Below are 19,069 nucleotides of genomic sequence, written 5' to 3'. Positions count from 1 at the left end.
CAACCATTTTTAAGAATGTAAAGGGAAACAGAGACCAAAAACATCGAGAGCTGATACTATAAAGCTACCTACTAAGGCTACCTACTCCTTTCTTATTCTACATGCAATTAATTGTCTGCCTTTATTGAAATATACAAGGTAAAATATCTTCTTTTTCCCCTCAGTTCACTTTTATATGAGCTACACAGGAATCAGCTTTGCCTAAATGGGAGTATGACATTCCCTCAAATATAGGAAAAGGGAAAACAGCTCTAAAGTACCATAAAAAGCAATGAGATGTGAGCTTGAGAAGCAGGGGCTTCAGGCATTTCAGCCACATCTACATGAAGCAGCTGAGCTCACTTCACCACACCTCGCGGGTCCAGGCTGTGCTGAAAAGAGCCACATCCATCCAGGACACTTTTGCTTTGCTCAGTTCAGTTAGCTAGAACTCTTCGGGGACCTGGCTAAGATTCTGGATTTCCTGCCGGGTAAGTGGAAAAAATAACTTGAAATGGCATCTGGGGGGCAAGGTGTGGGTGTTAAGAAGAGGCAACCATCCACTCTCCAACTCCAGCTGTCCAAATGGCATAAAATCTCAGATTTCTCTCTCTCTGTTCCAAACAGACAGAGGAGATTTCAGGAGTTGGGAATGACTGCGTTGGCCTAGCCTATCTGCTTACTTAAAATAACCAGCAGCATCTCCAGGGCTCAAGCGATTGGGACAGGCCAGAATAAAGGACAAGACTGGGGGTTTCAACACCCAACTTTGTCCAGGAGCAAAATCACTTTGCTAGGTCTGTTCTAGCAGAGAGAAGAGGGAAGCGAATGAAGCTCCTTCTGTGGTGCCTGATCACACAAGCCAGAGCCCTGAACATATTAACGTCAACATCTTAAAACCTAAGAGTTTCTCAAAAAACTTGTAACAGGTTTCATAGTTTTATTGTCATTAGCGTAAGGCAGATATTGGCAACCTGATTTCCACCAGTGCGTGCGTATAACCATAGCAACCCACCATTCATATAGAAACTGTAAAATAAGAGTCACTGCATAGGATTTTAGCGCAATGTTCCCTCCTAGAAAAACGTCCTAAATGGCAGTTAAGCAAAATCATTCTAGGTTTTCTATACAGGGTAGAGAGAACCTAAGAATTAAATTGTTTCCACAGTTTCTAAGTGTAAACTGTGGATTTGAGATACACACAAGCACCCCCATCCCAAACCATTCACAGTGAGAAGTACAATGGAAACTATTACTTAGAAGGCAACTCCAGAGTTTCTCAGATTCTCCTGACTCCCCTGAAAAAGGACTTCTGGAGATAATGTACCCTCCTAAGTACCGGCAGACACGGGCAGGTCTGAAAGCAAAATCAGAGGTGAAAGAAAAGAAAGAAGTAGCTTACCTGTGGTCAAGATGACTGAAGTCTTGTAAATTCAATTCCCTGGTGTCTTGTGTCAGGTAAATTGTATCCACGTCCTGTTTGAAATATAATTCAGTCATGTAAATAGTCCACGGAGACGACCAGAGAAGCAAGAGAGATGCAAAAAGAATCAGACAAAGAAACAGGCAGATCTTGGTGACATCTGAGGAAGGAAGATTTTAAAGCACCATGAGTGATGCAGAAAAATGAGGGAGAGGAATAAACCAGTCGAATATCGGAATATTCTCCAGGTGTGTGAGTGTATCATGTGAGTGTGTGTGTGTAAGTGTGCGTGCACACAGATACACTTACCCATTGTACTTCTTCCCTGTATGAAAATCCAAGCCAGTCACAGACACAGGCATACATCTGAGAAAATCCACCTGAAATATGCAAGAGAAACGTGACCGGTTTGCAGCGAGACGATTTTTAGGGGAAAATTTTAAAGCTTAAATATGGCCGACGTAGACAATGCTGATTATTCTTTCCGTTTGGGAAAACAGCAGATTTTCCCCCCCCTGGTCTATAGTAAGTACATGGCAGGATGCAGTGCAGCTTAAATACAGGACGTTTGTCCACCAATCTGAAGTCTGTGCAGTACTAATTACACCTTCAAACTAATTGTACCTTTACGGCAGCACACTAGGAATAGCCTTCACTTCCTGGCAAAAGGGCAGCCAGCCAGCCATTTATTTTTTGGTTTTAAAATGCACACTCACCACAGGGGCCCTGCTCGGCCACAGGCTGGCTATCCCACAGAGCCTGGAGACTGGCCAGCCGCTCAGATGGCTCCATGCAGACTTTTTTCATGATTCTCCTGTAAGATCAACAACAACGATACATTTCAAAAAATCCAGCTTTCTGAACTGCGCTCAGTAATTTATTTTGTGATACGCCTTTTTGGGGAACAAAGATGAGGATCCCATTTTTTGAGCACCAGCGAGCTATGGGAACTTAATTTACCTTCATGTATAAGCTAAAGTATGCCCATGTTATTTATGTAATATATCCCCCATATTATTTGTTTTAGAACATGAGATTTCAACAGCCTAGTTCAAAAAGAGTGTGTCTACGTCATACATTATTAGATGTGTATACTAAACAGTAATGTAAATTACTAATTTTCAAAGAATTAAGTACGAACCTCCTCTTCCGTCCTTCCATAGAACAAATGGAACTTAGCATTTCGTATTGGAAGATCTGTTCCTTTAACTCTCTCTTCCCCTGGACTACAGCTTCGCTGGGGCTTGTGCTTACAGGAACCCAAACACGGCTCAAGACAGTTAGCAAATAACATGCAATAGGGAGTCTGGGAGCTCAGGGGGGCACCAGGATGGAGGGGAGCCTTAGAGATCAAATGAAGTGATGAGATTTTGTCCTCAGGGCAATGAGGAGCCACAAAAAGGCTAAACGGGGGAGCAGGAGATGATGAGACGACACTGTAAACAAACCCCTACCAGCCAGGAAGTATAGGGCAAACTCTGGAAATAAAGAACAAAATAACTTGAGAAATTAAAGAGAATGTCCCAGGACGGTTTGGGGAGAGTCAAGGTCATAAATTGTTGGTGGCACCAAGCTGACCAGCTGTGGGCTCTTCCCCTGCAGCTCCCGGCAGCCCAAATGCATGAGGAGAGGAGGCAGCTGGCTTGCCACAGGGATGCAGGCTTTCCAGGCCACCGAGCCAGAAAAACAGTGGGGACAGAAGGAGCAGAGGGGTACTGACAGGGCCTCGCTGGAAGGATGGACATCATGGGACTCAGGGGTCAGGAAGGGAAGGGAAGGCAGGAAGGAGATGAAAGAGGAAAAGCCAAGGGATGCTCGGCCTGGAGGTCTGTTCCCCCCACTCCCACCCCGGCTCCCTAGAGTCCAAGTATTGGTCCTTCTAAGAGAGAGAAAGTGAAAGTCTAGAGACTGTGGTCAGAGAGCAAGGACTTATTATGATTTCACCCCAGAAGAAGCTGTCCCAGGAGATGACAAGGTCTCGGGTGTGGCTATGGAGGGGAAGGGAGCGGCAGGGAGAGGAAGGCTATTAGCAGATCAGAGTCACCCAGGACTGGGATTGGACCTGGGTACAAAGGGGTGAAATAAACATACTAAGTCATACTGAACATTATTTTAAATGATTTTCAAGGACTTTGACTGTGTATAATGCTCATCTCTATGAATTTCCATCACCTTGTAGAGTATTCCAAGAGAATGTTCCTCGTATTTCCATTTTCTGATTGGATGAATTCCAGAGCAAATGTGCTAGAGCCTGACAAGGTGCCTGGCTGGCTTGCTCTATTCCTAGAGAAAAGCTCAAAAAATACACACCCCAGCATTTACATACAAGCATTCTGCTTTGGACTGAAAATATTCCTCCTTCTTTATATAATTTTTATGACTGAAGCACAAGCAGATACAAACAATTGAGACCAAATGTCAGTGATTTCCTTCAAATTCTTGTGTAAAAGCATGAGATCCACCAATGCAGCATGATTTTTCTCAATTTTACCTGGACACATCTTATCACTAACTTCCGTTATCCTAAAAGTGAGGGGCAACTGTGGGTTTAAGAAGTCACTCACAATGAAAGCGGATGTTATAGAATCTGGCAATTTGGAATAGTTCACCTTGGTTCCGTACCATCATTCTGGTATTTCAGTGGCATCATCTTCTGGCTACATGACAGCTCAGCCAGATATTATGCAAAGAAAGAGCAGAGCAGTCAGGAGCAGATACATTTACGCAGATGAATTAACTGAACCTGGGATACACAAAAGCTGAATTTATGTCTGGCTTCATCTGAGATCACATTTCTCTTCTAAAATGTGCTTTATTTCAGCTGAACTGTAGGGTATGCTGTTTTGATGATGCACAGAATAAAGTTAAGCTAGTCAAAAACAGAAAATAAGGCAAGAAGCCAGGAGAATTAAGAATAGGAGGGTGGCACTCAGCCATAACAATGAACAAAATAATGCCATTTGCAGCAACATGGATGGAACTAGAAAGTCTCATACTGAGTGAAGTCAGTCAGAAAGAGAAAGACAGATAACATATGATATCTGGAATCTAAGATATGGCACAAATGAACCTATCTACAGAAAAGAAACAAACTCATAGACATGGAAAACAGACTTGTGGTTGCCAAGCGGGTGGGGGGTGGGGGGTGGACTGGGAGTCTGCGGTTAGCAGATGCAAACTATGGCATCTGGAATGGATACGCAATGAAATCCTGCTGTATAGCCCAAGTATATCTAATCACCTGTGATAGAACATGATGGAGGATAATGTGAGAAAACTGAGTCATTTTGCTGTACAGTAGAAATTGACAAAACACTGTAAGTCAACTACAGTAAAAAAAAAAAAGTTACAAATAAAAATGAGTGGAAAAAAAGAATAGGAAGGTGGCAGTCTAGGGTTATAGGGGGAAAGGAGCTAATTCTCATGGCAAGTTCAGAAACCAGAGCCTAACTTTACTCCAAAAGCAACACTAGACAGTCACACTGAGAGGTAAGGGGAAATGACCCGAAGAAGAGTGGGGCATCAGCTAGTGTAGACGACTGTGTGGACAGGGCGCTGTCCTAAGGAGGCTACACCCAGCCTTTCTCTCACCTTCACAACCACCCTCCAGACTCAGTCTCTGTCTGAGTTTTTCCAAGTAGGTCCCCTCTGTAACAGTTCTCATTGTTCTTTTTTCAGGAAGATGGGGGAAAAAATTAGATTTTGGAAATTCAAGGAGTCTCAAGTGCATTTATTTACATAAGAGATAAGGTTATAAGAACTTCCAGAAGGTGGCCACTGTTTCTTACATATTCTAACACTAGACACAAGGAGGGGAAGGAAAACCAAGCCAACATGAGTTCTGCCTGCAGCTAAAGAGCAGCAAAGAGCCATCTGGGGACGCATCCCAGGGCTGCAGCTCACACACACGGACACAAAGACAGAGCGTGTGTGTCAGACAGGCAGACAAAGGAGCTGCGGTCACAGCAAGTGCCCTAACGGTACACCGAAATCCTAGAAAACGGATAGGCACATCCTGCCACTGACTCATAGGCAGTACTACACAGGTTAAACCAGCTACATTTACATGATGTGCATTTAATTTACACAAGACTCAGAAAAGAGTTCTGTGCAGCAAGGAAACGTGAACTCCATGACAGGCATGCCCACTCTCTAATGCAAACCTCATGCTAAAATTGTCGACGTGGAAAGAAAAAATTTGTAAATTACTTTACTCCACTGAAAGTAATTGGTTTATCTAAAATTCAATTCCAGCGCTCATCCTATACAAGGCAGCAGCTGTCCTGGGAAGAGTACAGGTTTTATTGATGCAAACCACACCACAAAAATTGTTACCTACTGTTTTAGAAAAGTGTAGGAACGACCAGGGCCTGGAAAGCACTTTTTTTTTCCTTCCAGTTTACCCATCAACTCCTATTTTGCCTCTTCTCTTCACAGTAACCTCACCTTTTCATACTTAATCGGCTTTTGACCTCAAAGGGGACTTGCAATATGATTTTTATCATGGTGGTGAAGACATATTGTCCTGACATATTGACACTAATACCCAGCCTACTTGCTTTGAAATTGTCACATATATGAAAGATTAATCAAACATGCTGAAAGCCTAAGAAGATCATGTTAGAAGGTTACTATTCCGTCACCTAAAAAAGGATATTAGCCACACTTAACAAAAAAGCCAAATTAGAGAGATGCAATCAACTTACATTCAGACATATACAAATATTGAAAAATCATGCATATCATAGAAATTCTCTGTAAACATCACCCATTTCCATTCTGAGAGTATAGGCTTTCATTCTGGTGCTTCTGTGTAAGGACGGATAAAAGTTATGGAGCATTAGAGTTAGGCAGTGTACATGAGCAAATTTAATCCTCACAAAACTGTGTATCATTATTCCCATTTTACAGATGAGGACACTGCGGCATTGAGAAGTGAGTTAACTTGCCTAGAGAATCTGGACATTCTGCCCCTTCCAGTTTCACCTCAAGGCTCTCTCCCCCCAAGTTCATAAGCAGCACTGCAAGACTGACTCTTCTCCCTTAAGCATAGCTGTCATTTAATTCAAGTTCAAAAGCCCTCACTAACCCCTAGTGCCCGTCCCTAGTGGCCCTGTCCGGGTGGACATCATCTTTACCTCACAGGATATCTGCAGGCTCCCAATTTCAACACTGTTAGGCTGGCTGCTGTCCTCCCAAGGCAAGTAAAGTTGCAGCTGCTCCTGCCCTCACCTCTGCCATTCACCACCTGAGAACTCTTCCCAGGGCCCACCCCTGACAAAAGCCCTCCTCTTTTTAAAAAAAAAAAAAGGGGGGGGGGTGGGGGGAGGGGAGAGAGAACCAAACACAAATCAAACATCATTTTCTTGACATCCTAAGTTAAACAGAACTTTCCCGTCTCTGAAATCTTAGGGTGTTTCACTCTCTTCACATTATTATTTGCGGAACTTTCTTTCATTACCTTTAGACAATAAACTCTTAGAGGTCAGGAAACATTTCACACATGTACTTATGCCTCAAGAAGTTCTGGAGTTCCTGTTGTGGCGCAGTGGTTAACGAATCCGACTAGGAACCATGAGGTTGCTGGCTAGATCCCCGGCCTTGCTCAGTGGGTTAAGGATCTGGTGTTGCCATGAAGTGTGGTGTGGGTCGCAAACGCGACTCAGATCCCGCATTGCTGTGGCTCTGATGTAGGCTGGTGGCTACAGCTCCAATTCGACCCCTAGCCTGGGAAACTCCATATGCCACAGGAACAGCTCAAGAAAAGGCAAAAAGACAAAAAGACCCAAAAAAAAAAAAAGAAGTTCTTAAGAGTGCCCATTTTCTAAATTAGTTCTAACTCATCCTAATGATCCAATTTCTTTTTTTTTTCTTTTTTTTTTTTAATCTCAGGAGTTCCCATCGTGGCTCAGTGGAAGCAAATCTGACCAGCATTCATGAGGATGCAGGTTCGACCCCTGGCCTCACTCAGTGGGTTAAGGATCCAGCATTGCCTTGAGCTACAGTGGAGGGTGCAGATCTGGTGTTGCTCTGGCTGTGGCGTAGGCCAGCAGCTGTAGCTCTGATTCGACCCCAGCCTGGGAACCTCTATATGCCGTGGGTACGGCCCTAAAAAAAAAAATCTAGTTTGGGTTTGGAGAGCAGCCAGGGTTCTTGATATTAGAAAAGCAGACAAAACAGTTCCTGAACGGAACTGTCATTACAGCCACCTCTGTGAAAGCGGATTAAACAACTCTCAGCACCCTCCCAATGTTCCTGTCTTAGAGGTGAGGCCTCCAAGGACAGGGACTATCACACAACAAAGATGAGAATGTTAACAAAACAGTGCTAACTAACAGTGATTTGACTTTTAACTTTCCATTTTCTCCTTTAATCTTTACATTTTCTCTATATTTTAAAATAAACTTTCCTCGGAGATCCTGTCGTGGCGCAGTGGTTAACGAATCCGACTAGGAAGCATGAGGTTGCGGGTTCGATCCCTGGCCTCATTCAGTGGGTTAAGGACCCAGCGTTGCCGTGAGCTGTGGTATAGGTCGCAGACGTGGTTCAGATCTGGTATTGCTGTGGCTCTGGTGTAGGCCGGTGGCTACAGCTCCGATTCGACCCCTAGCCTGGGAACCTCCATATGCCACGGGAGTGGCCCAAGAAATGGCAAAAAAGAAAAATAAATAAAAATTAAAAAATAAACCTTCCTTATTTAATGGGGGGGGGGGGTGGATGTCACTCTGTTACAGAGGGAGAGAGGAAGAGAAACATCCTGACACATACATGTAGAGGGGAGATGAAGAAAAAATTCTAGTGTGAATATTAATTTCAATATTAATTAAATATCTCAATTTTTTCCCTACCTGCATTTTTCTAAGTATAGTCAAGGAGACTGGTTATATTTTATACATATTTATAGACTATTTATTTGATTTTGAGTGTGGATTTTTTTTTTCCCCTCTTTTTAGGGCCATACCTGCTATGTATGGAGGTTCCCAGGCTAGGGGTCCAATCGGAGCTGCAGCTGCCAGACACCACCACAGCCACGGCCACAGCCATATAGGACCTGAGTTGCATATGCAACCTACACCACAGCTCACAACAATGCTGGATCTCCGACCCACTAAGCGAGGCCAGGGATTGAATGAACCCACGTCCTCGTGGATACTAGTTGGATTCGTTTCCGCTGAGCCACAATGGGAAATTATATTTAAGTAAAACTAGAAATTCAAGTCCTCACAACTTAGCATTTCCTTTATATCCAGGCAACCTGAGATGATTCGAGGACTGGTTAGGGGAACTGAGGGCTGCCTGGGCTATTTGCCCTCCTCATTTGCCTGCTTCCTGGTATCTGCTCGTCAGACTTTGCTGGGTGATCAGTTTCAACCTGAGCAAGGTGAGGGCTGAGCACCCAGGGTCCCCACCATGGGCTCAGATAACACATTTGACGGGACAAGTAAAGGAGGCTTGAGAATTCAAACGCAAAAGGTTTGAAAGACACGAAGGCTAGTAGGTGCTCTGCTTTTTCGCCTCTTAATATACAGGCAGAGTATCACAGGGACGTGTTCCATGAAGGGCAACAGTCCCCCAAATCTCCCTCCTACTCCTGCCACGCAAAGTGCCCAGCTAACTGTCCCTGTGCTCTGAATGAGGTTTTTCCTGTCTCTTCAGCAGCAGAGGTATTCTCATTACAAACTATGATTTTATTTCTGACATGAGGCTCTCTTGGCTTCTACCTCAGCCAGTTGAACTCCCACTTGCCAACAATTCACACGCTGCCTAAGTACAAACTCGGGTACCCAAGCACAGACTCTGGTTTAAAACGCTTGACCAAAAAAAAAAAAAGAGGGCAGGTTCAGACAGCATGTACTGACATCCCTCCTGTGTATTTCAGAAAAGTAAGAGGAAAATGAGAGAAGCTAATTTCAATGTTCAGGTTTTGGTTGGTTGGGATTTGTTTTGTTTGTTGGTTGGTTGGTTAAGTTTCCTCTTACCAGATAGGGGAAAAAAAAAAAAAAAAAAAAGGAAGGAAAAGAAAGCACTCACAGACCTCACGATGCCTCCCTCCAAAGTGTCCAGCCCCTGGCATTCTGCTAAGAGGTGTGGGGAAAATCCACACCAGGGTAAATCTCAGGCCCTATTAAAAAGGTTTCCGTTTTAGTCTTCAGAGGAGAGGTTACAGGATTGCCTTCCTCGTTCAAGTTCTTTAAAGAATAAGGCACAGCCCTACAGAAAATCTCGGGCCTGCGATGCAAAGGTCTGAGGGAGGGTTTTGATAGCCAATGTCTAAGGGGAGAAGGGAGGGTGAAGGAGGAACGGAGGGAAGGGACAAGAAGCAGGTGGTTTTCACTCTGAGGTCCAACAAGTGTCCTGCTGCCCTTGCGGGAATAAGCCTCGGGGTCCCGCTTCTCTGTAACTAAGTCCAGCAACACCCTCAGCCCCAAGAACTCACACGGGTGAGAGGCCAGGGAAGATCCTGCGCAGGCAGGTGCCCACGTGTGCCAGCACCTCACTCACGTCCTCGGGCGATGCCATCTTCATGGAGATGCTGCACTTCTCCATTTCCACAACCATCTGCAAGAACCAGGTTGGACATGGCTTAATAATGAATCCAGTGCATTACTTTATTTTATTGGCCACGGCATGCAGCAGCTTGATGGGGGAATCTCAGTTCCCAGACCAGGGCTCCAACTAGGGCCACAGCGGTAAAAGTACCAAATCCTAACCACCAGGCCACCAGGGAACTCCTTTAAATTTTTCCTTTTAAATGATATAAACTCCAAAATTCCCATTGTGGCTCAGAGGTAACAAGTCCAACCAATATCCATGAGGATGCGGGTTCAATCCCTGGCCTCGCTCAGTGGGTTAAGGATGCAGCGTTGCTGTGGCTGTGGTGTAGGCCAGCAGCTGCAGCTCCAATTCGACCCCTAGCCTGGGAACTTCTATATGCTGCAGGTGTGGCCATAAAAAGCAAAAACAAAACAAACAAACAAAAAAAGATATAAACTACATACAGTAGCCCTCCTCATCCATGAGGAAACATTCCAAGGACCCCCCCCTCCCCAAGGGAAAGTCCCAAAACACAGATTTAATACCTCACCCTATATAGACTATGTTTTTTCCTATACATACCTACCTATGATAGTTTAGCTTATAAACCAGGCACACTAAGAGATTAACAATAATAACGAATAATAAAATAGAACCACTATAAACATATACTGTAATAAAATGTGAATGTAGTCTCTCTCAAAATATCTTATTGGACAAATTCAATGCCTTTTCCTTTCTTTTCTTTTTTTTTTTTTTTACATTCAAGTAGAGCTGATGTACATTATAAAAGTTACAGGTATACAAGACAGTGATTCACAATTTTTTGAAGGTATACTCCATTTATAATTATTATAAAACATTGGCTATATTCCTCATGTTATAAGGAATATAACTTATTTTATACATAATAGTTTGCACTTCTTACTCGCCTACCTCTATATTGTCCCCTCCTCCCTCTCCCCACTGGTGACCACCGGTTTGTTCTCTGAGTCTGCTTCTTTTCTGGTATATTCACTCATTTGTTGGATTTTTGAGATTCTACACATAAGTGATCGCATACAGTATTTTTCTTTCTCTGACTTATTTCACGTAGCACAATACCCTCCAAGCCCATCTGTATTTCCAAAAATGGCAAAACTGCATGATTTCTATGGTGCACAGTATTCCACTGTGTAAATATATAGCACAGCTTTTTTATCCACTCATCTGTTGATGGACACTTTTAGGTTGTGTCCATATCTTTGTTATTGTGCACAATGCTGCTGTGAACATTGGGGTATATGTTTTTGAATTGGTGTTTGGGGGGGGGGGGTTGTATATATACCTGGATTAGAAATGCTGGGTCATGTAGTAGGTCTGTTTTCAGTTTTTTGGGACACCTCCATACTGTTTTCCACAGTGGCTACGCCAATTAACATTCCTACTAATCACATATAAGGGTTCCCTTTTCTCCACATCCTGGCCAACATTTGTTACTTGTGTTCTTTTTGATGACAGCCAGTCTGACAAGTGTGAAGTGTTATCTCATTGTAGCTCTGACTTGCATTTCCCTGATGACTAGCAATGTTTTGCATCTTTTCATGTGCTTCTGGTGGCCCAAAAAGAAAAGGAAAAAAAAAAAGGTGTTTCAAAAAACAAGACATGTTATGAGATGTTTAATGAAATGGTAAAATCTGGAGTTCCCGTCGTGGTGCAGTGGTTAACGAATCCGACTGGGAACCATGAGGTGGTGGGTTCCATCCCTGGCCTTGCTCAGTGAGTTAAGGATCCGGTGTTGCCATGAGCTGTGGCGTAGGTCGCAGACTCGGCTCGGATTCTGAGGAGCTGTGGCTCTGGTGTAGGCCGGTGGCTACAGCTCTGATTTGACCCCTAGCCTGGGAACCTCCATATGCCGTGGGAGCGGCCCTAGGAAAGGCAAAAAAAAAAAAAAGAAAAAAGAAATGGTAAAATCTTTTGCCTGGTAACAAAAGAAAAGTCAAGTGCTTATAAAAGCTTTAAGGTTTCTAAGAAGAAGGGATGCTTGGAAAGGACTATATGAAGAGAACAAGGTAATCAAGTTCATGTTAGGCAAAGACTTACTCCTATAATTAACTGTGGGAGTCGTCCGAAGCTTTCACCAAAAATGCTGACACTGAGGTCACATAGCTAGTTCTACAGTTATGTACACATCAACCTGATCAAAAGGGACAATAGGTTGATTCAAAGCACATCTCAATTAAAAAGAATTGACTTCAATCACTTTAAAAAAAGATAGCATTGGAGTTCCCGTCCTCGTGGCGCAGTGGTTAACGAATCCGACTAGGAACCATGAGGTGGCGGGTTCGATCCATGGCCTTGCTCAGTGAGTTAAGGATCCGGCGTTGCCATGAGCTGTGGTGTAGGTCGCAGACGCGGCTCGGATCCCACGTTGCTGTGGCTGTGGCGTAGGCCAGCAGCTGCAGCTCCGATTAGACCCCTAGCCTGGGAACCTCCATACGCTGCAGGAACGGCCCAAAAAACGGCAAAAAGACAAAAAAAAAAAAAAAGATAGCATTATCTTGGGTCTCAAAAATATTCATGTAAAATGCCATCCAATTATCACTGTATAAAAAAATCCTCATACATTCATTTCCTGTTAATTTGTATAAAATTATGAGGAAGGAATACTACCCTTAATGTACAACTAACCAACTGGATTAACAAAGAAGCTTTTAGATTTGCTTTAGATTGTCCTAATATTAGTTAATATATTTTTTTAAAAATAGGGAATTCCCTGGTGATGCAGTGGGCTACTGCTGTGGTTCAGGTCACTGCTGCAGCACGGGTTCAATGCCTGGCCTGGGAGTTCTGCATGTCATGGGTACGGCCAAAATCATCATCATCCCATCATCTGTCTTTCAAAGAGTTTATGTTAAAAGAAAAGGTAATCCAATTTATTTGCCAAAATGACGAGATCGAAGACTGAAGTCATTTGAGTCCTTAAAATGCTACTTTTCCATAAGTCCCCCTAGAAGACTCTGTTAATAAGTATTTAATAGATACCACCTTTGTACAGGGTAGCTGGCTCCTTATATAAAAAGCAATTTTCATACTAATTTTCAGCACATCCATCAAGAAATTAAGGGTACTGCCTTTGAAATTCTCTAGAAAAAGACTGCACTGCTCTTGAACAGCTTGTCCAAGAGATAATTCCTTCAAAAAAGGCAGCCGGCATCATTGTACTTGGAGGTATTTACCAATACAACCCCAGGATAGTTCAGTGAGTAAGTGTCTTTAGTTAGACTAGAGCTGCTTTGTGCAGTTAGGCTCAGATGTTTCATACACATCCATCTGGGCATATGTGTGTTTTAAAAAGCCAGATACTTTGGGAAGCCAGACACTTGTCTATGTTGAACACCCCACCCCCAAACTTCCTGCCACAGATAACTATATTTTTCACTATAAGGTACTTTTTCCTTCACATCTAGTGCATCTATTCAGTTCACAGTTTGGGTATGAGTAATTAGTAATTAGCTTATTCTAATTTCACTTAATCTGAACACTTAATCATCCTTAATTGCACAGGATTGAATAGAATGACAGGGAAGAAAAAAAGGTGACAGGTGGGAAGACATGAGGCCTTCAAATTCAACTTTATATGAAAGCATTCATCCAGCCCCACATAATATGACACCACCTTTGCATAAGGTAAAGATTACAACCAAGTGATAGAGGTGAGACTAGTGCAGTAAATCATTTCATCAGGAAAAAGAATTCCCTCTCGTATTTAAATATCTCTTTCCCTCCTATTTCAGCTGGGGAAAACAGAATGTTTGAAACAATTTTTGCTGAGATGCATAGTAAAACATAACCTATGAGCACCAACACACATTTAATAGCGATATAAGCACTAGTATCTTATCTAAGACTCGTTTCCATTTCTCCCCACCCCCGCCTCTCTAAGGTAGAACCACCTGACGAACCTTTAATAGAAGCATTTTTACTAAATCCAGCCAAGAGACCTGTGCAGTATTTTTCTTCCAACAGAAAACAGCCATGGGTGGTTTACACAAATCTTTCTATGAAACGGCAAACAATTAACCTTATAATTTAAAACAAGAATCTTAGCAGGTATTTCAGTTATACAAAAAACAGCCTCCAAATTCCATAAGGATCAAACTGTATACCCTTTGGTTTCTATTTATTGACCATCACAGCAAGCGAACTTGAACACCAGGAAGTGTTATGGCAATGAGACTTGTAAAATAAGATGAAAGTCTCCCACGTTTTCCCCAAGAAAGAGGAAAAGAGCAATAGTCAAAGGCACATTTCACAAACTCAATACCAAATTCTCTCACTCTCACTCAGAGACCATGAAATGAGTGTCCTCTGGCATTCTATCTGAATTTACAAAGTATAATTCAATAATAATGAAAATATGACAGGAAAGTTAATAAATCTTGGAGAACGTTAGGGGGAAAAAAAAAAACACACAACCGTCCTCATCGAGGCTAGATTGCAAGGGCCATGGCCAGATACCACAGTCCTGAGGACTTCACATCAGAAAAAAATTGAAACCTGAGACATCAAGGGTTCTGAGGTTACACAGGTTATGCATTCTCAACCTTAGGGACACAACAGAACCAAATGTCCATCCCAGATACAGTGAATCCTAATGGTCATGTGTGTACTGGGGGGAGGGGGTCCTCCTGGCGGTATTAGTATTTTTTTTTTTAATTTTTACACAATTTTTAAAGGTTGTACTCCATTAACAGTCATTACAAAATATTGGCTATATGTTGTGTTGTACAATACATCCCTGTAGGCTATCTTACACTTAATGATTGAGGTACCAATATTTCTAAAAAGCACCATAGCAATTTTGAATACCACTAACGACTAGTATTGCCAGTGTCTGAATTGCTAGCCCCTCTGGAAGCAGTACTACTGTTTTATTAGCTGGTAATTTCATGTACAAGGTCCATACCATGGGACAAAGTCAAACCGAGGCAATGTTGTAGAGCTACTCTTGTGGGACTTACAGGGACAGAACAGCTCTATGGGACTGAGGTGAACTGCTTTATACATTGGAGGGACAGGTCCACAAGTGTGGTCAGTTCCAGCAGCCACACAGGAAAATAAGTCTTGCTATAGCAACATCCGTTCTCATAATTAAATACCACATTCTAATCGTCTTCTGAATATAACCTTGGCATTAACATTTTAATAGTGCCCTTCTGTTTCCATCCCAACCCCCAAATCATAAACATAAACATTCCTAAATTAAGACCATCAAGAAGGCCCTGGTTATGTCATCATTCAAGAGTGATCATTCACTCCTGCATATGTTTGCCCAAATGGGCAAACATATGGCGCTGTAGTTTTTCTTCCAAACTCCAGTTGCTGGAGAATGATAAACACATAGGAGCAAACACTGCTCTGAGATGAACTATGGAAAAGTTCCAAGGATTTGTATATAATCTCGATCAACATAAAGTGACAATTTTGACAACTTCTTTTAGGAATGCTATCAACAAACTACACACACACACACAAACATTTTCTTTATAGTTTTAAAAACTAAAATAATGTTTAAGGATCGGGCGTTGCAGTGACCTACAGTATAGGTCACAGATGCAGCTTGGACCCCACGTTGCTGTGGCTGTGGTGTAGGCTGGCAGCTGCAGCTCTGATTTGACCCCTAGCCTGGGAACGTCCATGTGTGTGGCCCTAAAAAGACAAAAAAAGAAAAGTAAGTAGAAAGAAACGATAAAGATCAGTGTAAGAATCAATGCAATAGAAAATAATCAATAAAATCAAGGGAGAAAAATCAATGCAACTAAAAAGCAAGTTCCTTGAGAAGAGTTGATAAACCTCTAACCAGACTGATATATAAATGAAAAGAAAGAATAACCAAATTATCAATATCAGGAACGATATTCTACAGATAATAGGTAGATGCTATGAACAACTTTATATCAATAAATATGACAACTGAGATGAAATGTGTACATTTCTCAAGAAACACAAGCTACATAAGCTCACTCAAGAAAAACCTATGAACCTATCTAAATCTATTAAATTGACTTGTAGTATTAAAAAACACAACTTTTCCCTAAGAGAAAACTCCAGGCCCAAATGATTTCACTGGTAAACTCAACCAAACATTTAAAGAATAATTAATACCAACACTATATAAGTTTTTCTAAAAAAAAAAATTGAACACAGGGTGCTTCTTCCCAACTCATTCTATGAGCCCATGATCCCTCTAATCTAGTAAGCAGATAAAAATATTAAAGAGAGAGAGAACTACAGCTGGTAACTCTAATTAACGTAGAAGTAAAATTTCTCCATGAAACGTTATCAAATTGAGGTGGGGGTCATCTGTTTTCCATAGTAAACGGTAAGCAAGCTGAGCTGTGTTCAAAAGGGAAATCTTCCATCATCCCACAAGGCTGCTCAATGCAAACACAACACTAAGAAGTAACCTGGGTAAAGCATAGTCGCAGCAGTGAATTCTTGGCATCCCCAGCAAGGCATGTAAGGGTATAAGAGACTCATGAGGAATGTCTCCCAACAGCAAGAAAGCAAGAAAAAAAGAAATAAAAGGCATCAATATTGAAAAAGGAAGAAGTAATATTGTCTTTAGACACAAGCAATACAATCATCCACGTAGAAAATGGTGGCATCTACTAAAAAAAAAAAAAAAAAAAGCTGCTGGAACTAAAAGATTAGCATAGCAAGGTGTCAGGGTATACGACCAATATGCAAAAGTCCATTGTATTTGCATATATTGGCAAAAAACAATTGGAAATTGAAATTTAAAACAATGCCACTTACAACAGCATTTAAAAAACACGAAATACTTAGAAATGAGTCTGTCCAAAGATATGCAAGATCCATACACAGAAGGCTACAATAAAATACTACTGAGATATGTTCTAAAAGACCTAAATACATGGAGAAATATACAGTTTTCTTGGGTCAGTGACTCCATATTGTTAAGGCATCAATTCTTCCCAAACCAATTTATAGAGTAAATATAATCCCAATCAAAATCTCAGAAGGCGTTTTTGCAGAAACTGAGCTAAATCTAAAATTTATACGGGATTGTAAAGAACCTAGAATCACTAAAACAACTTTGAAGAACAAAGTTGGAGGAAGAACACTATCTGATTTCAAGTCTTACTATAAAACAACAGTAATCAAGACAGTGTGATGGCGGTATACAGATGAAGAGATCAAAGGGACAGGATTAAAGGGACCAAAGAGTCCAGAAACAGACCAACATTTATGTGAAGAACTGATCTTCAACAAAAGTGAAAGCCATTTCAGTGGGGAAATGACAAACTTTGGTACTGGAAAAAGTGGATATACTACACATAATGAAAAAAATTGATCTTACATTGTTTTATATACAAAAATCACTTCAAAATGGATCCTAGACCTAAATATATAACCTAAAGCTCTAAAACTCCTATATGACATAGAATATTCTGTGGTCCTAAGTTAATCAAGGACTTAATTCAATATGACACTAGCACAATCCATAAATGAAAATACTGATAAATTGGACTTCATCAAAATTTAAAACTTCTGATTTTTTGAAAAGCACTGTAAAGAAAATGAAAAGACAAGCCACAAACTCAGAGAAAATACGTATAAATCACATATCTGATAAGGGATTTGTATTCCGACTGTATAAAGAACTCTTAAAACAACAAGAAAATGGAGTTCCCGTTGTAGCTCAGCAGTAATGAACCCAACTAGTATCCATGAGGACGCAGGTTTGAACCCTGGCCTCGCTCCGTGGGTTAAAGGATCCAGTGTTGCCTTGAGCTGTGGTGTAGGTCACAGACATGGCTCGGAGCCCACATTGCTGTGGCTGTGGTGTAGGCTGGCAGCTACAGCTCTGATTCAACCCCTAGCCTGGGAACTTCCATATGCCACTATGGCAGCCCTAAAAAGATGAAAAAAGAAAAAGAAATAAACTCAATTTTTTAAATGGCAAAAGATTTAAACTGACATTTGAACAAAGAAGATACAAGACAGCTAATAATAAGCAGATAAAAAGATGCTCAATATCTTTAGTCATGATGGAAGGGCAAATTAAAACTACAAATGAGAAAGCACGACAAATTCACTAAAGTGGCTAACATTTAAAACACTGACCATACCAGTGTTGGGAGGATGTGTAAGAACTGGAGCTCTTACACAATGCTGGTGGCAATGTAAAATGTACAGCCACTTTGGAAAACGGTGTAGCAGCTTCTTAAAAAGGTTAACATATGCTTACCACACCATTCAGCCATTCCACTTCCTAGATATTTACCTACAGAAAATAAAGGCCACTGTCCAATCAAAGATCTGTAAATAAATGTTCCTGGTACCTTTGCTTGTCAGCCCCAAACTGGGAGCCGTCCAAATGTCCATCACTGGTGACGGATAAACAAATTGTCATACAGTCACACAATGGAAGACTACTCGGCAATAAGAAGGAACTATTGAGACATGCAACAATATTAATCCATCTCAGAATAATTGTACTGGCTAAAAGAAGGCTATCACACTGTATGATTCCATTCATATAAAATTTTAGAAAATGCAAACTAATCTACAGTGGCAGAGAGCAGATGCCTGTAGTTGATTAAAGACAAGGGGCAAGAGGGAATGTTTACCAAGAAGCATGAGAAAACCTTGGGATGATGCATATGTTTAGTATCTTGAGTGCAGTAATGGTTTCATAGGTCTACATGTCAAACCTTATCAAATTGTACACTTTAGCTGAATACATTACTTATAGTTCAATAAAGCTGTCTTTTAAAAAATCTGCATGTTATTAACACTGCAAAATTCATTTATCATTATAGTCCCAGAAAGACCTTATATAGTACTGTAGACTAGCTATGAAATTTTACTGCTAAGACTTGTACAGCATCTCTAAGGAAAGCACTCTCACGTTTACACTGCCAGCCAACGTAAGAGCTAATTAGTTCTTTTCAAACTCAGTTATGGAGAACATGTTTCTCGAATCACCAATTCCCAACCCCTGCCCACTTAGCCCCTGTTCAGTCTCTCATTGAGAAACTTCCATTTCCCTTCATCTTGTTTTTCTATGTTCTCTAAAGAAACTCTCAGTAGTGAACCAAAGAGAAGGTATTGCCTCATCTC

The 19,069-nt window shown here is 41.5% G+C and overlaps 1 protein-coding gene across 3 annotated transcripts in view; it reads right to left on the bottom strand.

The window, feature by feature from the left end:
- CARMIL1 (capping protein regulator and myosin 1 linker 1) overlaps nucleotides 1–19,069 on the bottom strand; it is a 313,277-nt gene that overhangs the window by 162,394 nt on the left and 131,814 nt on the right. For all 3 annotated transcript variants that reach the window (XM_047797118.1, XM_047797119.1, XM_047797121.1), the window contains exons 5-8: nucleotides 9,840–9,961; nucleotides 2,119–2,216; nucleotides 1,712–1,782; nucleotides 1,382–1,455 (exon numbers count right to left, since the gene is read on the bottom strand). In XM_047797118.1, coding sequence (XP_047653074.1) covers nucleotides 1,382–1,455; nucleotides 1,712–1,782; nucleotides 2,119–2,216; nucleotides 9,840–9,961 — 365 coding nt within the window. The remainder of the gene's footprint in view (nucleotides 1–1,381; nucleotides 1,456–1,711; nucleotides 1,783–2,118; nucleotides 2,217–9,839; nucleotides 9,962–19,069) is intronic.

This window comes from Phacochoerus africanus, chromosome 9, assembly GCF_016906955.1.
Source record: "Phacochoerus africanus isolate WHEZ1 chromosome 9, ROS_Pafr_v1, whole genome shotgun sequence".
In the NCBI taxonomy this organism is placed as follows: domain Eukaryota; kingdom Metazoa; phylum Chordata; class Mammalia; order Artiodactyla; family Suidae; genus Phacochoerus; species Phacochoerus africanus.
Note: the sequence above shows the minus strand (reverse complement) of the source record. Positions and strands in the feature narration are given on the sequence as shown.